This window comes from Platalea leucorodia (assembly GCF_965183815.1).
Source record: "Platalea leucorodia genome assembly, chromosome: 2".
Taxonomy (NCBI): Eukaryota; Metazoa; Chordata; class Aves; order Pelecaniformes; family Threskiornithidae; genus Platalea; species Platalea leucorodia.
This window is the reverse complement of record NC_138824.1, coordinates 127246236-127270866: the sequence shown is the minus strand read 5'-3', so window position 1 is coordinate 127270866 and position 24631 is coordinate 127246236. Positions and strand designations below refer to the sequence as shown.

Below are 24631 nucleotides of genomic sequence, written 5' to 3'. Positions count from 1 at the left end.
TATAATTTATAGCCTGGATCACACCTCCAATTAGGCATATCGCATTTATTTCTACAGCTGTAGAGTCTAGGAATACCATACCTGAATGTCAGCTGTAGCGTGCTTGGTGCTGTACAAACGGACATAAAGATACGATGTGAGAGGGAGTGCACCCGAAAAATGTTGAGACTATTTTGGAAGGCAATGCTGCTCACTAGTGAAGTATTGGACTATTGAAGCTTTCATGCTTAATGAATTCCTCACTGTTTCCATGAATGTCCCAGTTTCTGTCATTGCAGCCATTCTTTTGTGGAGGCCAAGTTTGATTCCAAGGGGAAATAAGCTGAGGAAGGCTATTTAAGGGGGCAGGAGAAGCATTGCAAAGATGGATGTCCAGTGATGCCGTAGATGATGTGGGTTTTGGGTGCCAGGGTCACCAGAGGTTGAAGTTTTGCTCATGAGGAGTGTGTGGGTTCCTGACTTCTGGTGGGCTGAAACTGTAACACCAGACTGTAGAAAAGAAGGTGAATTTGCCCATGAAGGAAGTGGTCTGTCCCAGGCAGAAACAGGTCACTGTGCCTTATTATAGGCATGACCAAGGTGATGAGGAAAGCTAGCTAGGCTGGAGCTTCTGGTTCCTGCAAGGGCATTAGCTGCCCTTGCTGTGGGCCCATCTCTCAATGTCAAGCAGCCTAGGGAAAGCAGGCTTAAACTGAACTGCTGCACCTTTACGTTGCGGGGAAGGACCCCCTGCCAAATGATTGCAAAGCGGATGTCAGTCAAAGCCCTGCGTTGCTGTTGCTGCACTGAAGACCTTGCTGTTATACCTCTACCTGTAAGAATTGCGAGGCTGTTGTAGGAGCTCTGCCGTGCACCTCCACATCACACCTTGGGGCTACTGTTCACTGCGCAGCTTGTGCTCCCCTTGTTAGTGATTTAGGAAGTATCGCTGCATAAATCAGTATGCAGGGAAATAACTTAGCATCTCTGCCAGGTGTCTGTTTTCCCATAGTCTTCCCCAGTATTTCAGACTGGATTGATAATGAGCAGAGAGCTATATTTGTGTGGAAGTGAGATGCCACTCCTTAAGGATTCATTTACTGGGCTGTAGGCCAAGATATATTCTGGCCCTTGATTGCATGTTACTTGCTGCATTTACTTAATCCAATGGGGAAGGTTTTAAATTTTCAATCCAACAACGTGAATGCATCATTGCACAGTCCTCCGATTTTCTTACTAGCAACATCTGAGTAATGAGGAATGGGGCTAAGGAGGAAAGAATCAACAGTGTTGTTTGTCTGAGGAGGGTCAAGATCTGCTCTGTGGCTCTGGGCCTCTTCTGGTACAGGTAAGATAAGGACTGTGCTCTGTCTTTTTGCAACATCAAGACCCATTTTAGGAGACGTTTCTGAAAAATCTGATTTGTAGCTGCATGCCTTTGCCTTCCTAGACAAAGCCAGCTGCTTTCTTCTCTTTCGGGAGAAGGATTCATCCTTGAAGATGACACCTCCTGGAAACCATTATAGAACATAGTATCCCTGGTAACTGGAGCTGATATTTCTATACACAGAAGAAATCTGTGCCATTTTAAACTGGGAGTTGAATGGGTAGGGGAAGATAACTTCAGAAAAAGCTGCTCTGAGCCACTGGAGATAAGATCAAAAGTCCACATGAGGTGTCTAAGCATAACCTTACACACAAGTGTAAACCCAGTCACAAATTCATAGTACCTTTGTTATCATTCAAATGGTAGTATGTCCAGGGAAGTCACTTAGACCTTGCCTGTCCCGCATACATTTTAAATTGTTAAAATATGTTAGTGCAGACACCACTCTGAGAAAAACTGAGTTGGTTAGCATGCCCTGTTATCAGTATGATCTTGCTATGATACTCTACTGATCAAATTGGGTTGAGATCAAGTACTGTTGCAGTGATGTAGAGGCTTTGATTCACTACCACAGGTGGAAAAAAAGGAGAAGCTGAGGAAGCTGAGCTTTCTTCAGCCTGGAGAAGAGCAGGGTCAGGGGAACAAACACCTGTCTTCCAATGCATATGTGGAAGCCATCAAGAAGATGGAGGCATGCCCTTTTTGCTGAGGATAATTGATCACTGGAATAGGTAGCTCAGAAGTTGTGGAGTCTATGTCCTTAGAGGTTTTGAAGAACTGACTGGTCAAAGACCCAAGCAACCTAGTCTGAATTGAATATTGACCCTGCTAAAATTGTTAATTTGCTAATTTTTTTTAAGTAAGAAATGGTTTTTTCTTTTAAATTACTTTTTTTTGCTCAACTTAGTTGCCTCATAGGAAACATCTTTAATTCAAAGCTTAAGAAAAAAGCTTTCAAATCCTTTTTGTATTTGAGAAACTCAAACTGGAATCTCTCCACAAAAAGACGCGATGTGAAGAAAAACACTTTTGGTAAAAATTCATTTGAAAAACTTGGACCTGGTCTATGCTCAGTTTTAGATGTGTCTAGACAGAGTGAATAACACTGGGGGTGGTAACTAGGACTTCTCAGAAGTTTCATATTCGTATTCCAGTTGCACCCAAGGGTCCACTGGTAATGAAGCCCCCCCATAGGTTGGTCCAGCACATCCCTTTGAAGAACATGCAGATGAAGACAAAAGTGAATTTATTATTAAGGGCTTAATTTAGCTAAATTGAGTTGAATCTGTGCTACCAAACTGAAAACCCCAATTGGTTTCCTAAAAGTCTGATTCTCTATAGTTCTCTAGCTGGGTTTGAAGGACTACGTGTTCCCCCAGCAGAACATGCTCTCTCTGGCTGACCAACACCCAACAGCTGCTACCTCAAATCTTTTTGAGAGCCCCCTGTTTTCAAAAGAACAGCTTTGGTGGAGGTCACACACTCCCTGCTCCTCATACTGATACAGTATAGAGAAATGCAGACATGATGTGATAAGAGGCCTTGAAAGAGGGGGCAGAGGATGCAGTGCGGAGGAGAACAGGCATGGGGTGATGAGAAAAGACATGCAGGATACAGCTGTAGACCCCAGATCAGATAAAGAAAGGTGGACATGAGAGCTGGGCAAAGCCAGTATTAAAGAGAAAATAGAATGAAATCAAATATATGTAGAAGTTCTCCATATGTGGCAAATCTGGATGCAGTGTGGACTTGCAGACCAAGAAAGGAGGAGTGAGATGTAAAATGTTGCTAGAAAATTGTATAAACCCAGCTCCATATGGACCTTAGATGGAGGAGGAAGAATGCCTCAGCACCGTGCTCCTCCCTGTGAAGAGAAAGATGGGATGTTTGCCAGGAAGTGTGTAAAACAATTTCAACTGTATTATCATAGACTTTTTCCAGATAATATTCTTTCTTTTTTTCCTTTAGTAATTAGATCTAGGCAAATATTTCTGTTAAGATTTCAATTACACTGACAGTAAATTCTTGGGTTTGCGTATAAGGTCTATTCAGATATTGTCTATAGCAAGAACCTGAGTGCAACGGCAGCACTCAGCAGGTGAGTGATAGCCATGAAAAAATAAAAAAGAAACAATGACCAGAAGATGTAGGAACTTCCTCAGGCTCAGCTTTGTGCCCCCGGCATGAGACATTCTCCTGCCCTCCCATCTTGCAGTACTCCATGAGACCAAGCTTTTCTGGAAAAAACAGCAAGTGTGAGATACCACAGACTGCTGCCAACCAGAAGTCAGATGGCACTAGGGAAACAAGAGATGAGGTTTTACTTGAAGAGTGGTGGCAAGCAGACACTTAAATTGCTGCCTCTGCTAGTCCAGTCCTGAACTCAGGGCTCTACTTGCTACATCTGGCCTTTTCAATCTTTATTTTCTTTCTCTTGATGTGAGAGGGACCCTGTTAGGATTCCTGGAGGCTTGACTTCTGCATACAGTGGCTACGCTTAGTCTCTGCTGTGCTGCAGCAACAGCCACAAAACCCAGAAATGCTTTTGCCAGTGTGACCCTTTCTGTCCCAGACCATTTTGCTAAGATAAGCAAAAAGTAAGGCAACTGGTGTAGTGGGTTTTATACTGCTGAGCGAGGCACCTCGCTGAGACCGCTGCTCTCATTTCTCACACTGTAACCGTATTGTTGTTGAAAGCATTCATTGCCATTCACCTTTAGGAGTTTAATTTGCATAATCATTTTTCTTGCGAGGCTTCAGAATTGGCTGATCTGGACTCTCCACTTGAAAATATCTTAACTGTGCTTTTCAATATGCACACAATGCCGTGAGAGAACAAAACGATCTTGTTGTGTTACCATAGAGACATCCAGGGTCTAAGAAGGGTTCCTGCTCAAAATCGGACTGTTAAAGGGACAAGGGGCTGTTAAAATTTGATGGAGGGTTTAATCCTTGACCAGGCACTGGTTTAGATCAGTGCCGTCAGGGTGAAATGAACTGGCAGTCCCAACGTAGCTCTTTACAGACAGTGTTCTTCAGTCCAACTGGCCCAAAGGGGCTGTTGTCTTGGTAGTTTCAGCAAAAAAAAAAAAAGGGGGGGGGAAGGTCCAGGAAATTTGCTTGAAAATGTTAAATCACTTCATGCTTTTCATTTGTTTTCCTGCCTTCTTTTGATTTGAGTGCTAATTAAAGAGGCTTTCCTTTGCACTTAGACAACTCAACTTTGCTTTTTAAGCGTGTGCTTTTTAAGCACCACTAAACGAAGGCAGGGGTGAGGGAAGGTGCAGGGCTGACAACTCCTACGTTCACAGTTAAAGGCAAATAGCAGGACTGTAGCTGTGTTCCTGCGTTGACCTGGCGAACACATGGTTTGGACTGAGAGGACACTACCTTCTCTGAGCCTGCTGAGTTTTTAGTGTTGGTGCTGTAATTGCCAGCTATAATGATGGTGTTGTGCAATGGAGGGAGAAGAAAATGTCTTGCTATATGCATAAAGGGAAGTAAAAATTGGTTGGGAGTAGATTCAGCAACAAAACCTTCTGGCAGTTAGCACTGTCTTTGCTTGGGACTACAGTGTCTGGGCTACTTATGAGCATGAAAATGTTGCTTACAAATCCTACTTGCTAACTTATTTAAAGCCCTAGTCCAAAATGGCAGGGGAGGCTGTACTCTGCTCCATGTTAATTAACTGAGGTGGACACTGGAATTATAATCCCCAAATGGGCATTTGAAAGAGCATTGGTGAACATGTTTTGAAAATTCACCTTTTGTCATTGTGACTGTGGTGGCAGATGCAAATCTGCCTTGTGTTATACATGGAGCTGTTCCTCTCCTTACTGACAGTAGCTGCTGGCTCAGGCTCTTAGGGCCTTCTGGCTCTGGAGTCTGGTGAGGGCAGAGTTTAATCCTTCCCGCTGTCCTTAAGTCAGCCCTGATGACTTCCTCCTCTGGCTTAAATCCTGACCCTGATGGACTCACCTGATGACTGTTTTGTTATGCAGTGAGCATGGTAAGGTGTCTAAAAGACAGTTCTGCTCTCTGTTTCTTTGCTGTGAAACAAAACCTTTCTGGCCCAGGCTAATGTGAATTATGCACACCCTGCCCTGCATAGGAAGGCATGGCATATTGTGCTAAAGCAGTATGTTCAGCAGAGCTAAATTTGTGTACATCCAAGTTAATAGTAACTCCTCAGGTGCCATGTGCTCTGACAAATACCATGTGGCCCACGGCTAACACTAAGCAACAGCAAGCTATACTGTCAATAATAGCTTGGAAACTTGCATTCCTGTCAGCAGTGATTTACAGGGTGGTTTAGACTCCTTCCAGAACAGGTGAAAGGAAGATCAGCTGGCAGGGGCTCGGGGCAGCTTCCCAGCAGCACAGCAAATGCTGCTACAAGGAGAGGTTTGAGTCTGAAGTGGAGCATGGGCAATGAGAAATGTTAAACAGTAGGTCATGTCAAAGTGCAATTTTGTGTTTTGTCCTTATATTTCTTCATTCTTTATACATAGGAAATCTTTCATATAAAATCTTCTGAACAGAAGATTTCAGTTGTTCCCACATGGCTGCCTAGATTTTGGAGGAGTCACCCTTGATGTGGCTGGCTCCCTGATTTGGAGGATCAAGGACAGATCCAGAAGATGCTGAGCACTTGTCACATGAAGGTGCTGACAGGCAGGGGTGAGGTTCATGCTTCCCAAAATTTAACAGTCGCTTTGGTATGATGCTAATAAGTAGCATCATGATTATAGATGGAAAACCTTGCCCAAATTCACCTTTAGGCCAGTAATACATACTCCCCCATCACTTCATGGGTCACCTATCTCATCTATGCATAGCGATTGCACTGTGGATACCAAAGATCTGAGCACTGTCCTGCCTCAGTCCAACAGAGATCATAAATGTCCTGAGTTGCAAGGGACCCACAAGGATCATCAAGTCCAACTCCTATCCCTGCATAGGACAACCCCAAAATTCACACCATATGTCTGAGGGTGTTGTCCAAATGCTTCTTAAATGTTGTCAGGCTTGGCACCATGACTGCCTCCTGGGGGAGCCTGTTCCAGTGCTCCACCGCCCTTTGGGTGAAGAACCTTTTCCTAATGTCCAATCTAAACCTCCTCTGGTGTATCTTCCTGCCCTTCCCTCAGGTCCTATCACTGGTCATCAGGGAGAAGGGATCAACACCTGCCCCTCCTCTTCGCCTTGTGAGGAAGCTGTAGACTGTGATGAGGTCTCCCCTCAGTCTCCCCTTTTACAGGCTGAACAGACCAGGTGACTTCAGCTGCTCCTTGTATGGCTTCCCCTCTAAACCCTTCACTATCTTTGTGGCTCCTCTGGACACTCTCTAGCAGCTTCGTATCCTTTTTGTATTGTGGCTCCCAAAACTGCACACAGCACTCAAGATGAGGCTGCACCAGTGCAGAGTAGAGCGGGACAATCGCCTCCCTTGACTGGCTGGCAATACAGTGCTTGATGCACCCCAGGACATGGCTGGCCCTCCTGGCTGCCAGGGCACACTGTTGGCTCACGTTCAACTTGCCGTTGACCAGAACCCCCAGATCCGTGTCCATGGGGCTGGTCTCCAGCCTCTTGTTCCCCAGTCTGTATGTACATCCAGGGTTGTCATGTCCCAGGTGCAAAATCTGGCACTTGCTGCTCTTAAACTTTGTAACTTGGTGATTGCCCAGCTCTCTAATTTGTCCAGATCTCTCTGCAGGGCCTCTCTGCCCTTGAGAGTGTCAATGGCTCCTCCCAATTTTGTGTCATCGGCAAACTTTGATAACAAATCTTCAAGTCCTGCATCCAAGTCATTTATGAAGATACTAAAGAGCACTGGCCCCAAGATGGATCCCTGCAGAACCCCGCTAGTGACTGGTCACCAGCCCGATGTAACCCCATTTACTATAACCCTTTGAGCCTGACCCGTCAGCTGATTGCTCACCCATTGCATTATGTGTTTATCCAGCTGTATGCTGGACATTTTGTCCAGGAGGATACTGTAAGACAGTATCGAAGGCTTTACTGAAGTCCAAAAAGATTACATCGACTGGCTTCCCTTGGTCAGCTAGGTGGGTAATCTTGTCATAGAAGGAAATCAAGTTTGTCAAGCAGGACTTTCCCCTTGTGAACCTGTGCTGGCTGGGGCCAATGGCTGCATTGTCTTTCAGGTGTTTTCCAATAACTTCCAGAATAATCTTCTCTGTAATGATGCTTTGCTCAGCTGCAGAGTAATGTAGACAATATTGTAGTCCCTGAGCCAAGCAATCCTCCTGAATTGTGAGCAGCTGTGAGGGCGCTACAGAGATACCTGCATAGCTCTATGGGCTTGGCAAAGTTGGTGTTTGCTGAATGTGGAAGTCTCTGCCCTGTGCTCTCCAGACTGTCCTGTATTTCCCTGGGGTTTTCACCATTATGTGGGATATTTCTGGCCTTTCTGGATAACTTGCAAAAATAACTTTTAATCCAGTAAATTATTGATACAGACACCATTAGTGACACCAAGATTAAGTGAAGTGGCCATATGTCCACTGGTGCAAAGATTTTAGCCTCTTGTTTTCCTGGACTCTATTCATTTTTAGTCCTTGTAGGAAAAAGCAAGCAAGTAGCTGAAAAACATTATGTATGGTTACTAGTTGCCAATGAACATCAAACAGTTAAGAAATGCAGAAAGCTGCAATATCTTTTATTAGACCAGCGGATGTAATAAGGAAAAAACAGATGAGTTTTCAGGCGTGGAAGCCCTTCTTCAGGTCAATGTGCCCAAAAGTGTGTTGATATTTTTCAGCTACATCAGCTGGTCTAGTAAAAGTTATTGCTTATCTGTAGAAGTTATTGCATCTCACATATCTTTAGACCATCACAGCCACAGCAACACTGCTACTAAACAAGATTCTTGAAGACCCATTTTGTATCACAACTGCAGGAATATGTCCACATGAGTCCTAACTTTAGTGTATTTCTTCTCAGTTTTGTCATCTATTTATTTTCTGTCACAGCTGTGTGTAATAAATTCTTTCAGCAGTTCTGGGGGAAAAAAATGGGAAGAGTGATTGATTTCCATTTTCTGAGCTTTATGGGGTGTGCTACTTAGAAGACTTGTCATTACCACCATTTGCTGGTGTTTAGTGGAAGATTTAATTCACCTACTGTAATGATTTGGTGAAATCTGTCGATGTACAATTTAGAAAGTTATTATGTAAATGGCAGCATTATGAAATGCTTTTATGTGGATGCAGCATCCACCGTTTGCTAACAGGGGTGGCAGCATCTGTCTGACAGGGTACAATGGACAGTTGTTAACCACAGCAAGAACAACGTGTCCAAAGAAAAGATTTAGTTGAAGCCCTGGAGAGCAATTTGTTCCAAACATGTCTGCGTGGCCTGGGTTTAGGGGAGTGGAGTGAGAAAGAGATGAAGGATTTTAAAATGTTGAATAAAAAGCTTTGGTTTTGTAGATGTGCACTGAAACACAGAGGGTCGCTGGGCAGGAGAAGGAGAGAGAGGAGATGATTTTGTAGCTGAGGAGGTTTGCTTTTACTGTGGGAGCAGCCAAGGAAAACTCAGAGGATGTAGAAAAGATGGAGAGAGTTGACAAGATTGTAGATTAGCTCAAAGTGCATTGGGATGTTTCGGGGTGGTTGGAAATCACAGGGGTGGGGTGCATAAATGTTTTTATTCCCTGTGCTCCTGAGGAAAGGAGCACCTTGCAGTGCACTAAGCCAAGCTGGTCTGTCGCAGGTACTACATGCCTGTGATGAAGAAACCAGACAAACCAGTGTGCCCACAAGGCTGGGAAGGTCTAGGGGAAGCAGTGCATCAGCCCAGCTCCTGGGTGCTTGTAAAGCTTGGCTGTATGGCTCCCTTCCCATGAAGTGGGGACAGGCAGAGAGAGATGGCTCTTGAGGTGTGGGTCAAAGCAGCCTTGGAGAAAGAAACAGCGCAGTGGTCTACTTCAGCACTGAGAAGTTTGAAAGTACACCTAACCACCTGAGCAAATCTGCTCCTGCATCTGGCATCAAAGGAGTATGGAAATTTGCCTGTTATTTTAGGGCTGGTTCTACTTGGATATTCCCGAGGTCTCGCTACGTGGCCAACATACAAGCAGATGTTATTGCTGTGGCAGGGATCAGGTTATCCTGACTGGCACACGGGCAGCACTTGCCTGAAAGCCTACATTGGCAATGCATCAGACTCACGGTGCCTGTGTTGGACTGCGCCTGACTCTGGACAGTGAGGGCTGATGAGAGTAAACTAGTAAATACCCACCTCTCCCAGGTCCGAGGCTCCTGCTGATTCCAGTATGCAGGCTTTCAAAAGCACAAACCTTTGTACTTGGGACAGTATTCCCACATAACCATCCCTGTGGCTAGGATGAAAAAAATCTCCTGGGATAGATGAGTTGACAGGAGTATTGCTATTTTTTCTTCTGGTTAGTGACATCTATTTTGTATACATCATCAAAATAAATCTAGGGTTTTGTTTTAATTCTTTTATTGAAAAGGTACACCCAATTATCTATCTCTGTATCTCTGAAGCTCTGTCATATTTTTTTCTCGGATAGTATTAAAACAGTTCAATCTGCAAACTCTATTTCCTCTGTCAAAAGAAGATAACCAATTCCACAGACTGAAGTTATTAATGAACAACTGAGTGAATTTTATCCATCTCTTTATATCTTGGAAGAACACTTCACTGAAGCTGATTTTGATCAATTTGTAACCAATGTCACCTTCAATAAATTCCCATCTGACAATAGATGACCCAGTAACAAGCTGGGAGACAGCAAAGGTGATGTAAGACTTGGCATCTATTGCAACTCTTGAACCCAACTGCATCCCCACTGTTTTTTTTTCAGAGCTATGTTAAGGGAAAAGGAAAAAAAAAAAAGCTGCCTTCTCAAATTTGATTCAGAAAGATGTTTTTCCCTGAGACATGAGAATTGCATTACTCATCATAATTCTTTCAAAAGAAAAAGCAGGTGGGAGTGGTTTCACTTTTCTCTTTCTGTCCTTGTCCAGCCTAGCGTGTAAAGTCTTGGCAAATATCTTGACCATTCAGTTTAAGGATCCCATGTCTGTTCTTGCAAGCAATGTAACACAACTGAGTCCTGCAGTGGTCACCTGCCAGCATCTGATGGTTGGGATATTGCAAAAGTATCTCCTCAAGCCATGATGTGCTATTCCATCAGTGCCAAGGAAGAGGTATAGACACTCGCTGGTGGGAAAATAGACTGCTGGAGCAGCAAATATATGTCTGCTTGTAGCTCCGGCATCTAACCGGCTGGAGTGTGCTGCACTGACTGAATAAATGGTTGGCATAAGCCTAGTATTTTGGGAAAGGCTCAAGGGCAACTCAAGTAGAAATTCAGAGTTCCAGGAACAATATCTCCTCGTCCACGTCCTTTCTGTACAATCTGCAAGCTATTTTTGGAAGTGGTGGGAAGGTGGAGAGGGAGCCAGGGTGAGAGGACTGATTGGTGCATCTGAAGATTATTATTCCCTGTGGCTGCTCCATCCTTCTGGAGCGTGGCCACACATTGTTCTTGCTGTTGCTGCAAGAAGCAGCTAAAGTCACTTGCTGTGTCACTGTGTTATGCAGGTATGACATAGTATCTGCTATGGTGACCAGATCCTAAAGGTGATTAAAATACTCCCTGCTCCTACCAGCTTGGGTCAGAAGGGAGTCGTTTGGGTCCATTCTGAGCAGAAATGCTTTCTCTGACCACCAAGCCCTTGGTTCACATTATGCTCACCGCGCTCTTTAGGAAGCACATTAATTCAGCCACTGTACAGGGTGAACTGATCTTTGCTGTTTACCTGCCAGCTGATGCACAGCAGGATGCAAGGAACAGTCCAAGGCGAGCTGGGATGGCATTTGCCAAATGCAGTGTGTCCTTATACTAAAAAACCCACACTTATTTCCATTAGGTCAAGAGAGCTTCCAAGACTTGGCAGATCAGGAAGGCAGTGTGGCAGTCTGAGGGAGAATATGCAATTTTTTTGTGGTTTTACTTGATTTGTCTTTACATCTTTTCATCCCCAGAGGTTATCTGAAGGAGTAAGGGTAGCGGCAGGCCACTGTGCCCAGTGTGCTCTGTGCTCTCTGCACTTGACTTTGGTGAAGGAGGTTATGGTTGGCAAGAAACATTCATGGGCTTTCATTGTGGTTAGGAGTGTGGACGTACTCATTGCATTCCTCCAGGTGGTCACCGCACATACCCACAACGATGGGGGTCTCCTGGAGCTGCTGCATTTTTCTAGATGAAAAAATACAGCAGGTCAGCTGAAGGAAAGAAGTGATCTGAGGGAGTCTGAGAGGACTTCAGTCCCCATGTTGCTGGAGAATGAGGGAGACGACTGGGCTATGACTCTTCCTTTGGTGCTCCCATGAAGTGTTATGCTTCAGCTGCTTGAGCCTTTGCCAAGAGTTGGCTCCTTAATGGAGCAAAACTATCTCTTAGCCTGCCTGCCCATGGCAGGGCTGGAGTGGAGCACTAGTCCTATGAGACTGTCCACGTTCTCAGGTTTGATGCCTGAGGATGTGCAGCAGGCACCTGACAGACCTGGAAAGAGACTGGGGCTACACCCCCTGAATGACCACGCAGTGCCTTTTTGCTCTGTTGTGCCACCCCTCATTGAATGAAATCCCAGCCCACGTGGGAGTCAGCAGGAGTTCTGCTGCCTGATAAGGACAGGTCAGCCATTGCGCCTCACATAGTATTTTTTTTTTTTTCTGGAACCAAGAAAATCAGTAAACCCGGACTGCTGGGGTGATGTTTTTACCTATTCCTCTGGTAAAGGGTGCCAAAGCTTGATGCTGGGCAAGGCAGAGCTTAGCCTAGGCTGGTTAGATGGTAGCCAGTTTCCCACTTACTGTTTCCACAGGCACCAGCTTACCTTTTTTGTTTCTTGATTGTTTCTGCTCTGCTACCCTGGACGCTTTTCCGTGTCTTCTTTGCTCCCAGGTGCAGCTCCCACTTTCTCAGTGGGAACACAGACACATAAAGGGTCAATGCAGCTTTTGAGGTGACTGGGGAGGCAGAAACCTGAGAGGTGCTGAGGAATAGAGTAGGCTGGGCATGGGGATGCTCCCAGAGCCTCTGGCTGGGACGAAGTAGGGAGAAGCTTTGCAAGGTGGATTGGCTGCCTGCAGGATGCAAAGGCTGCATGGCTATACTTTGGAGCAAACTTTGGGCAGGGGAATGAAGCTAATCGTACACTTTGCAGAATCGTTAGAGGATTTTCCTAACCAAACTGCTTATTTTCACAAAGCAAAACTAATGTGGTCAGACTTGGACAGGGAGCTGGGCATGTGGAAGGAGTCAGTCAGTGTGAGCTCTCCGCTTTGAGCCTTTCCTCAAACGATCACCCTAAATTTGTGAAGGGCTCCTTTCCTTCCTTCCCACCCTCTACATTCATGCTTGATGTCTAGCGTGCTTTATTTTGATGGACTGATTTTTTTTTTTCTGTGTAGCCTTAAGGACTGCAATTACTTAAGCTCTTGATCCTAAATGACACCCTTCTTGGCTATTCTTGTGCTATGTAGTATTGTGGGACCCTGACTCCAAGAACTGCCTTACTCCCTTCAGAGGAGTCTGATTTTTAGGGCTGCTGAACACTCATGTCTTGCACTCTCCTGAATAGCAGAGTTATGGTTTAGAGGTGGACCAGGCAGTTAGGTTAACAGGTTGGGCTCGATGATCTCGGAGGTCCTTTCCAACCTTAATGATTCTATGCCTTTGAACAACAAGCCAGCAATGTTTATACTGTGCACTGCAGCAGCGCCTGGTCCCATGCAGCCCGTCCCAAATCATTTTCTGTGTGCTGCCACCCTCTGCTTCCATGCGGTGTAGGAAGAAGCCCCCCGCGATGATCCGGAGAAGCTGCGGGGGTGCAATCTCCAGCCTGGTGCTGGACCGGGGACTCCTCACCCTGCCCTGCGTAGCATCCCTACGGATGCGGCGGGGTGGTGGTGGGGGAGCACCTGATTTTGGAGGTGGCCCGCTCGGGGAAGGAGGGTGGTGGGTTGTGGCTCTGCGTGCTGGGACGGGCCGCGCTTGTGCCGTGCGGGGGGTGAGAACCGCAGCCCGGCGGGTTGCGGGGGCGGCTCGGGGCCGCCAGGCTGCGCTCTCGGGCCGGCCGCCTCCTCTGCCGCCCTCCCCGGGCGAGCGGGGCTTGGGGCACGGCGGAGCCTCGCCGTAAGCGGGCGATCGGTCCCGGGACGGCGGCAACAACACCGGCATCAACCTGCGGGGAAAAGCAGGGCTCGGTGACCCGCTCTCAGCCCGGCATGACGCGGCGGCGGCCCGGAGGAGGCGGGAGGTGGGTGCCGGTAGCCCTGGCTGCGCTCCTGGCCCTGCGAGGTGAGTGCCGCACGGGTGGAGCGGGGAGCGGTACCCACGGCCGTGCCCTCTCCGTGGGGTCGGCGACGGGGATGGGGCGGGCGGGGGGCCCCCCCGCCCGCCCCATCCCCGTCGCCGACCCCACGGCCGTGCCCCGCCCGTGGGGAAGTTTTGGTTGCGGTCCCATCGGTGATGCTCGGAAATGCGGCGGCGGGTGAGCGCTTTTGCCAGGCAGGCGTGGGGAAGGAGCGCTGCTCCGCTCGGCTCCTCTTGCTGCCTCCCCTGCACCATCCTTCTCACTATTATTCTATGCTTTTTTTTTCCTTTTCCTTTACGGTGCTGTAAAACTTGCTTTAAACTGGGCTTCATGTCATGCTTAGTTGTCTGGGCCTAGCCCCTTTCCACCCACCTCACCTGGATGGAAAGGAAAACTCCGATCTATCCTTCAGGCCCTGAGGCAGCAGGGAACTTTCTGCAGAGATGGTGACAGGTTGCCCAGAGCCCTCTGTCACCCAGGAGTCCCCTCTGCCTTCTCCTCCCAGGCGTGTGGCAGGCTCCTTCAGCTCTAAGATAAGTGCCTGCCCCTGGGGGTGTGGAGAGACCCAAACGACTCCATCAGCTCCCACCCCCAGAAGCCCTCCTGAAATAAGGTGCGTACCCCGGTCCTCGGTGTGGAGAGGGAACAAATTGCATGTGACAGATGCTACTCACGTTGCTCGGTGCATTGCTGGAGAGCACTAGGAGATGCTGTGATAAGGGCAACAGAAGGAGCTACAGAGTGCAAAATGTGAGACTCATCTGTTGATCAGGTGGTGATGGCTTCTTTCAAGTAATGCCAAACTCTAGAGCGGCCCTGTTCAGCTGTGTTTTGCTGAGGTTGTCTACAAGGTAATTTTCCCTCGGGTCTGCTCATTTGTGCAGAGGTCCACCAACTAGTTTTGCAGAGGTCCGCTCAGTAGTGAGCAGTGCACAGCGCTGCTGAGCCAGCTGGGCACTGCTGCTGGCCACCTCTGCAGCTGGGAAACTGGGAGACCTGCTGCAAGTGATCCCTGAGAGCGTAGGAGGACAGTAAGAAATGACGGGATCTCCCATAAGAAGACCAGAGACCTCTCAGCAAAGTCTGGATGAAACTTCCTTGCGGTCTGGATCTGGATGGAGTCTCTTGCTTGGGTAGCTGTGCCTGGCTCTTGCTGCCCTGCGAGGCGCAGCAGGCCATTCCTCCCTGCCCAGGACCTGCTGAGAAACAAGTCTTGTGATGGACAAGGTGAACTTCTCACAAATGCCTCAGCCCCGAAAGCACTCTGAGCCCCATCCTCAGAAAACATTTTGGGAGCCCGAGTTGCATGTGTTAAATGGAAATTGCACCTGCTGACTTCAAAGAGATGAATTATGGAAAAAAAAGTTTATTAGCATTTAATTGAAAGAAATAATCTCAGCTGTTTCACACTTCATGCTGTGTGTTCACTTGTTGAACTTTTCCCAGTTTGGAAAGTGAGTTCAATGACTTTTAGGTTCTTGTTGCCACAATTTTGTCTGCAGACATTGCAAAGGTGTAACTGGCTAGGAAGTTACTGTGCCTACTGCAGTTAGAGGCATGTAAGGGATAAAGTGTTTCTGTTATGTGATATCCTTGCAAAAACATATAGCATAACCAGATTTTAGGTTAAAATTAAAGGGGTGTTTAATTATCTCTTTAGGCAAAAAGATTGACTCAATATTTAATTTTCTTTTTTTGGTTGAGGGCATGTGGGGACAATGGCAATGGAGATAATGAGGCACAGAAACACACCTTTCCATGAAATATTCATCTGCAATAGGGCAATACTTTTTCATGTGCTTTCCTTTAAGGCTTAAAGATTACCTAAAGGAACCACCTGTGTCTCAAGCTTGGTGGTTTTTTTTTTCCTTTTTGTCTTAGGAAAAGCCTTTAGAAGATGGTAGTAGATGAAAATAGCTGTGGTACTCAGTTACTCTTGTGTTACACAGTATGGCCATATTTTCGGTTGTTCTTGAATTTGAAAAGAAAACCCTGATACGGTATAAGGAACAGATATACACTCATGAAAGCTGAAATAAAAGTGGGAGAGTTTTTTCTGAACAACATTTGCGGAAGATCAGTAAGCATATTTCTGCTCTGGGTTGCCAAGTCTGGCTAGGAAGAGTGATTTTTTTTTTCCTTTTTGAGGCTTTAGATTGGTTTAGAGGATAGAGAAGAAAAATGGCGGTGTCATATGCGAAGCGATGCCTAATAAAAGGTGAAAGGTTTAAAAGTTAAAGGATCAGAAACTGTAAGAGTGTATAAACAGAAGAAATACTTAATGCCAAACAAATGTAAAGTGGTGGGGACAAACGGTCCCTGGAGGTCATTTTGTCATTCTCACACTTTATGCCTGTGATAAAATACAGTCCAACTTGGTAGTGGAATGTCAATCAAGTATTATAGTCCCATTTTCTTACGTTGTTTTGCAATTTGTAGAATAGCAATGATTCTTTTTAACTGGAGCTAGATGACTGCTTTCTTTGGGCCCATAATATCCATGTTTAATGCTCCTGGGGCAGGGGCAGTGTCTGTTTTCCCTCCAAAGCATTATGAGCACAATAACTTTTGCAGAAATAATATTTTTCAGGCTCCCTAGAGAAGTTTAAGGAAAGATAGGAGGGAATTCTGTTTAGAGCTTTGAAACCAAACCTGTGATTGCAAATCAATCCTGCTATGTAGCCAGAAATAACATACTGCAAATTGTCAAATGTGTTAGAAATCACACATCGGGGTACAGCTAAACTGCAGAACCAACTTTTTAACTGTGTGGTGTTTGGATCCTGTGATATAGTATCGCAACAGGTGAGATGTCGGTGTGTTACAGTCCGTTGCAGCTGGATCTTGCAAGATCAGGGTAGGAGGTGTGTGTGCGTGTGCACCTGGCAGCAGTGCATCCATGCAACAGCAGGTCTGCAGCTTCTCACACAACTTTTCCAGTCCTCACCTGAAGTCACCCTCTGGGCAGCCTGAGGTTACCACAGCTGAAACTGTGGTTCAGCCTTGCAGCACCCTTGTGTTAGCCCCCATATCCTTCCCAGCCCTGCATCAGGGCCTCAGCCCTAGCAAGAGAGGACTGTGGCAGTCCCTTGCTCATCCATGCTTATGCGTTTGGGTTTTTTTTTTTTTTGGAACAGATTTGCCATTTGTGTCAAGCTGTGTGGCTTTGTGATGTGTAGATAAATCATTTTGCTCACAGCCTGACCTTGGTCTCCAGTGGAAGGCACAGATGCATTAACCACTACTTGCGTCTCTGAAGTGGACATCCCTCCCTTATTTTGGAAACTGATTCTTTATCTTTGTTTCTTCAGTATTGCCTAAAACCCAATTTTCTTTTGTAAGATTCTTTTCTCTGAGGGATCTTGAAGTGCTTCGAGAACAGCTATATTTAGCTGCTCAGTAGTAGTATGGATATACAAAGTGTGGTATAAACAGCTCATTAAGAAACTTAGAAATCATTTTTCCTGCCTTCATTGGGGAGATGAGTTTTTATTATTATACCAACCGTACAGATGGAGAAAGTGAGGCTCAGAGAGGCTTCGTGACCGGGTGAAGGTCAGTGGATGCTGGTAGTAGTCCTGAGTGTCTTGGTCCAAACTGTAACCACAGGAGAATGCTTAAATTTATGCAGCAGGTTAAGCAATACTGTAATGGTACTCTTTAGGGATGTTCACTACTAAATTGTGGTGAGTCATCTATATTTAGCAGGATGCTACTGTCATTGTGCTTTTTAAGTAAAGTGCTTTTAACACAGTTTATTTCAAGGAGAAGTGCATGCACTGAAAACCTAGTCTTTGTAGTTTTCTCATTACGGGGCATTAAGGCTGCTTTCCCTTTTGTAAATGTTCAGACAGAAATTTAGCTCCTGGTTGTTTAACAGACAGTAGTGTAACAAAGACAGTTCCCTGGTTAATAGTACCTTGTGTTTGCACAGTCATTTACGAACATTAATTGAGAGTCTCCAAACTTACTTTGTGAGGGCAGTCAGTTTGATTTATAGCATGGAAAACTGAAGTGTACAGAGATGAAATGATTTGCCTGCTGTCAGGTGGGACATCTGCCCAGCCTCTTTAGAGAAGCCACAATTGTGGGGTTCCTAGTCATATGCCACCCTGCTTTTCTCTCACAAATGTTTCATGTCTTATGCACCAAGGAGAAAGCATGATATTATTAATTATGCACAGTGAACTTTTGAGTTTTTTTTCTTATCTGTTTTCATCTCTCATTTTGGAGGTCACTTGTGTCCATTCTGGCTTCTGCCTTTTTTTCATTGCTTGAGCTGGGCTGAGGACAAGTGTTCTGTTTCATCAGGATTGACGATTTTGGCTTCATTCTGAATGGAAATAGAAGTTAAATGCTGTGATGGTTTTGAAAGGAAATTTTTTTTGAGGACTCCCATCTTAGGTCAACCAATATTGTGTTTCTTTGTGGAATTGTATTATTACAACATCAAAAAAATACCCCAAATAAAAAGATATTTTCATGTGAAAAGTCAAAACTTTTCATCCCAAAGATGCTTAAGTTGGATGTTTCTGTATTTCTTACAACTTCCCCTGTGTTTCTATTGAAACACAGTTATGACGGTACAAAACATCTCACGTTTGATTAGGTTTGGTTTAGTGGAAGTATCTACAGTAAAAGCCTTAGTGGTTGCTATTTTTTATTTCTACAGGGCATTTAACAATGGCAGTGATAAAAACCAACTTGCAGCAATTGGTGGTATCTGTGCACAGTCTCCGTCCAGTATTTTTGCCATCTTGACTCATCTCTGCAAACACCATGTACACTTACATGGCATTGCCTGTGTCCTTTCCGTATTCATCATGCTGTAGAATGCTGTTTGCACCAAAAGAAGCAGAATATGGCATATGAAATAAGAGAAGTTTCTATTTAAGGAACACAGCCTCCTTGTTAATCTTTGTTTACCCTTCTGGAGCAGTCGCTGGAGAAGTCAGAACAGGACTGGCAGATCGAGCTCAGCCTCTATCACTGGTGCACGTGCAGAGCTGTAGCTCTCCTCCTGGCAGCACAGCAGTACTTGTGCATTTGCATATCTGCATGAGGTTAATTTCAAGTGTAATTTTGGTATTAGATTGATCAGATTGCTTACTTAGGGATAAAAACTTGTGCATTTTTTGTCACATCCTCATGTGTCAACCTAGCTACGAGAACATGAGCTAGATTGTGTTTCACAAGCATCAGCAGGAGAAAGCTGATGTCTGAACTCCACTTGATTACATCTAGTCTTTGGTTTTACTCAAAATGCTGAAGCCAGGAATGTCATTTGCGGGGGCGTATGACACACTGTTTACAATGCGTGTTTCTGCAGCGACCTCTCTAAGCAGTGCTGGGTCAGGTCAGACTGTTGATCTGCAGTGGTGTGGCCAACGCTGGGTGCTTCAATGGGGGGGGTGCCGAAACTCCCACAGTGAGCAATTGGTACCAAACATTTAGCAGAGAGGAGGCTGGTGCCATGCCAGTGCTACAGGTTGCCCTAGGAGGAGGTCGGTGTATGTATTGCTCTGGACTTCAAAGCCTACTCAAGCTAATTTTTCTCTTAATTTCGGGAGGTGCCTATGCTCCACTTCCTTGCAATAAAATGAACTAAGTCATATGTATTCCTCCTAGCAATGCAGAGTGAAAAAAATGTCCATTCCCTCTCCTTTTCTCAGGGAAGCCCCCTCTGCTTGCAAAGTAACAGATGCGAAACTTCCCCCCTCGCCAGGAGCGAGGTAGAGCTGGGGTAACTGTGCCTGCTCTTGCAGCCTCTTCAGTTGGGGGGGGGGGGGATGGGATGGGATGACGATGACTGGTGTGCAGTCCCACTGGGCCCCCAGACCCCAGCCTCCCGAACGGCATGGGCTGCTGGTGGGCTGCCCAGGCTCAGCTCTTCCCCTGCCTGGCGTCTTAACGGCATCTGCCAGGAGCAAGTGGGTTGGTACACCCTCTCTGCATGCCCACTGGGAGATTACTTCCTAATCCTCGTTAATTAGAAGTTGGCTAATGCCTGGAAGCATGAGGGTGTAGTGCTGCTATACTTTATTCTTTTCCTTCTTTCTTCTCTCTTTTTTTTTTTTTTCATTCTACCTGACATATCTGTGGATGTTCCCAGTATCCTTACAAATGTGCAGGCCTCTGTGATTTCTGCTGAGCTCTTGACTTTACAATAACATGGGCTAATCATTCCTGGTAGTTAATTATAGGCTGTGTTTAGAATAAGCAGAAAAAGCAAAAACAGAAAAGGAAAATCATAATAGTTTCCTTATGTCTGGTCACATTTCCTGCCCTTCAGTTGTATTGAACAACCTTTTGTCTTTCTCTCAAAAAAAAAAAAATCTAGAAGCACCTGGTTCACTTCTTCATACCATTTGATAATTTCTTTCTACCTAGCTCCTCTCCAGATTAAATTGTACTGATTTTAACTGTGCTTGACCAGTAAGTGTTATTGACCGGTGAATGATGAAACCTTTCTGTGCCTTCTGTATTTTCAGGTATGCCATCCAGAAGTAACCACAGCAATTCTAGCTGAGGATGCCACTGTCAGTATTCACAGTGGCATTTTAATACTTCCAGCATCCTTTTCAGCCTCTGCCTTAGACACCCTAACAGCTTGCTTGCTTTTTTGACCACCATTGTATGTTGAACAGATGTTTTCACTGAGCTGTTCACAGTGATACCAAGATATTTTCCTCAAGTGATTACATTTGAATTAGAGCCCCATGGTATATGAGTAGTTCAGATTATTCTCTCAAGTTCTTATTACTGTCCCTTTGGTAATGTTGAATTTCATCTTGCATTCTGCTGCCCACTTGCTGAGCTTTGTCAGATCCCTTCGAAGTCTCTCTCAATCTTCTTTTGTCTCAGCCAGCCCAAATCACTTTGCCAGCTCCCTGTCTTATTTCCAGATATTAAGGAATAGATTAAACCACCCCAGAGCTGGTATGAAACCTGGGGATAATCCCTTGTAATCAGGGCCAAAGCAAGGGCAGGGGGAGAGGGGCTCCCACGCCTCCGAACCTGGGCACCGAGTGGTGGGGCAGCAGCTCTGGACTCGGTATGAACCCTATCTGGGGGGGAGGCAAGGGGGGGTGGTCTCCCACCCCAGGCAAGCAGGGGACAGGGCTGGCACCAAACTGGCATCCTGCCCAGAATGGCTTAGCAGGCGTGCTTCAAAGTAACTGGAAATTAATCACTTAGTCCTGTCCTTTTCCTTCCAAAATTTGAGTGGATTGAAGGGGCGCAAGTTCCTGTGAGCAGAGATCAAGCTGGTTTGTCTCCTGTTGTGTACTTTTAGGGGCTTAGGAAACTTCACCAGCTTAACAAATCCCTGCGGCAACTTCCAAGTTAGCCTGTACCCTCTTTTAAGGAAAGCATTGCTAACTTCAAGAAACACCTGACTTAGCAAGAGCTTGTGTGTCTTTGCTAGCAGCACAGCCACTTGAGAAATGTCATTCTCCTACTGTTCAGCAGTTCTCAACTTGTCCTTTGAATATACTGAAGTGATTGTTTTTTGACTTTTGCAATTTGGCCTTCAATTTTGTTCTCAGCCCTCCTAGCTACCATCTTATGAAGCAACTTCTTAGGCTGAATGACTTCTTGTTCCTTTTGTTTGACCACACAATGTGCTTGCTTTCTTCTCAGCAGTGTTTTGTTCAGGGGCACCGGGTACCTTTTCAGTGACGATACTGAGATTGCTTCAACACACCACTGTACAGTGTAACAACTTTAATTCCCCTGCTTTTGGAGTTAGGCTGTTTTGAGCATTTTTGCTTGTAATAGTCTTTTCTAATGTTTAAGAGGTGCGATGCAAAGTTCTGGTACTGTTTTTCTCACAGGGATGTTAAATTTGATTATGTAGCGGTCACCGTTACTTTGTGACTCAGGTTGGTCTTTGCATCAATTGCAGTGTTTTAGCTTCTGAGTGCCCTGGGACTGGCTGTTCCCAGCCCTCCCTACGCTCTTTAAGATGCTGCAAAATTGTAACCTGCTGTGACACTTAGCTAATTCCTGCACATGTTGCTGAAGTCACCATTTTTTTGCTGTTTTCTTTGACTTTGTTCCTTTCCTTCCCCTCTGTGCTGTGCAGTAGATATTCCCTTCCTGATTAGAGGGCCTTTGGTAAATCCAGGTTGCTGTAGTGAGATTTGTTTTTTGGTTAACTTTTCTCCCTCTTCAGCCTTGGCTATCTAGATGGGTTCTGTGCATTACTCATCTTGCAGTTCGATGTCTCCACCCTTTTGCCCATGCTGGATTTCCAGGCAGGGCATTACTCTGAATTCTGCAGCTGTGGGACCATGGACTAAGAGACACGTTGGACACTTTAACCATTGGTTAGCATGGCTGTTTCATCCCTTTCCTGCACTGTATAAAGTGGTTGTTGCATCATGTTGTAGGGAATGGTTCACTAAAGGCTTCAGCATCAAACATGAAGTGCTCCTCGGAGTCTTGCTCCAGCTTCACACCTGCCTGCACCAACCTGTGTTCCTGTGTGGTCTATCAGCATGATCTGCACTCTATGAAATGCTTGTTTTTGAAGTGGTATCTCAGAAAATACAGTCCAGCTTCTTGATTAAAAGGTCCCTAGGTGCTCCTGCAGGGAACACTCTCGCTCCCACTGGCTCCTGTGCATTGCTCACTCTGCTGCGTTTAGCTGCCTGTGCTGATGAGGGGGCCTGAACCCCACCGTGACCCTTGGGGAAGGAGAAGGGTGGGTGGCAGACCCTGTTGTTTTAGTGAAGCCCTGCAAGAGGAGGTGCTGGAGGGCTTCTGCAGGGTGCTGCTGGGCTTGTGTGGCTGCTGGGCTACTTCCATAGCTGAGTGTGTGTGTGAACTTCACTGTCTGATGGGGTTTGATGTCTGAACATCTGTTGGTTGTGGAGCTGCTAGGTTGCAAGCCTGCTTGGCTTTCTGGCTGTGTGTTGGGAGCTAGCGGCTTGGAGAGGTTGAGAGGACCTTGGCTACTTGGCAGAGGGACAGAATAGCCTCAGTCTGTCTGCAGAATCGTCATGTCCTTGGCTTGTCAAGGGCAGCCCTTCCTTTTGCCCCTGAAACAGCTGGTGTGCCCTGGGCCCCTGTTATGGGACTTATTCGCAATCAGTGCCTCCCTCTCCTATGCTGAAAATGCCTCAGACGCATAGGGTAGGCTTGTGTTTCTCAGCTGCATGGAGTTGCAGCAAGGCTGTGTTTTGCTTGTTCTTTGGGGAATACTCTGTGTTAGTTCTTCAGTAGCTTTTTTGCATAGTCTCATCTGTTCTTGCTGCTCTTGTCCCTGTTCCCAGTGGCTGTTTTTATTTTTTTTTTGTTGGTAAGACTGCATTTCAGCTGCCACATTGACAGCAGTTGTCTGTTTAACCACAGAATAGGTACAATATGGGCAGGCTTCCCCCACCCACCCTGATCCCCATCCTCCAGCCCTTTTGCACTACCCCCCCCTTCACCCTCCCTGGGAGCTCCAGCCCTGAGCCAGAGGGCTAAAGTGGAGGGGACTGCTGCAGGTGAAGGGGGGGAGCTGAGGCATCCCACCACCACCAGCTTGTGTTGCATCCTAATTGCGAATAGCCCTTCCGGCGTCAGCAGTTTGTGGGAATAACTGACAGGAGATGCCGGCGAGGTGCTGAGTCAGAGCGAGGTGCGCTTGCCAAGTCACTGCAGCAGAAGGAGCCCGCTCGCCTGGCGTGGAGGGAAGCCAATGGACGGTGGGTTTCCTAGCTGCCTTTTGGGCCTCTTTCTTTCCTTTATCTGAGGCTGCAATTCAGCAGCAGTGATGCTATGCATGTAAGGGAGAAACCAGGTGCTGGGGAGGTGGGGGGAGCTTCTTTTTTTGCTTTTTCCTTTTTTTTTTTTGTTGTTGTGAGCACTGGGGATCAGGAGATTTGGGCTCTGTTCCCTCCTGCTGCTACTGGGTCTCTGTGCTGCCATGTCCATCCTCCGAGCAAGCAGAAGGGGTAGAAAGCACATGTTGGGGGTCAGGGACAAGTGAGTGGCCCTAGTGACAGATTGATGTCTTCTGGGCAAGGAAAAAGGGCATGTGGCACCCTCAGCTGGGCAAGGGGGATAGCTTAAGCAAGCCAAAAAATCTGCAAAATAAAATGACTGAAAAGGTGTTTTGTTTTGTCCTTCCTGGGGGTTGCTTCTGCTGCAGTGTCCTAATGTTTGTTTGGGGGTTTGAAATGAGTTGTTTGACATACAGGAAGATGAGTGCTTGTCCTGTATCCACCCAGCACCTGATGGACCTCCAGATCAGGCTCGTGAGAGCTTTGCCATTTACGCCTGACCTTCTTGAGTGTGGCTAGCATCAGTGTGTATACCACAGCTGAATCTGTCCCAGAGATCTGGATCCTTTACTTTTCTTTGCTCCAGGGTGACTTCGGATGCCTTCATCTTTTTTCCCCTCCGTAGCACAGGGTACCGTTTTCCTGCCTTGGACAGAAGTCATAATTGTTTGCACAGTGATCTAAATGTATGTCTGATGTGTGCTACCTTTGTAGGAAGGGTATATTATTTTTGCTTTGAGTAACCACTTTGTAAAAGGAGATGAGGAGCATGAAGGAGGCCCACATATTTTTCAGAACCTTTCATATCTATGCTGCACTCCACTCACCCACGTTTTTAGTGCTCATCTTTGTATAATCTTTTTCTCCACTGACTCGGGTAACACCCATGTTATCTAGATCATCATGCAACTGATGGGAAAACTGAGGCCGAGATGGGAAGTGCCTTGCCCATGGTAATGCAGGATTTCCATGGCCAACCTGGGGTTGGAGCTTGCATCTCCTGACTGCCAGCCCATGCCTTCTCCATGGGAGCATGCTGCCTGCCCGCTGATTTAGTCAGTGGCCTCTTGAATACTTTCCCTCCTGAGTTTTCATGGCAGTGGCTCCTGGAT

At 46.2% G+C, this 24631-nt stretch overlaps 1 protein-coding gene across 1 annotated transcript in view; it reads left to right on the top strand.

Annotated features, from left to right (window-relative positions):
• Positions 1 to 13657: 13657 nt before the first annotated feature.
• The window catches only part of IGSF11 (immunoglobulin superfamily member 11), a gene marked incomplete at both ends in the record, with an annotated part of 109358 nt that continues 98384 nt past the window's right edge, over positions 13658 to 24631 (top strand). Inside the window, one exon of the mRNA XM_082305038.1 lies at positions 13658 to 13730. Coding sequence (XP_082161164.1) covers positions 13658 to 13730 — 73 coding nt within the window. The remainder of the gene's footprint in view (positions 13731 to 24631) is intronic.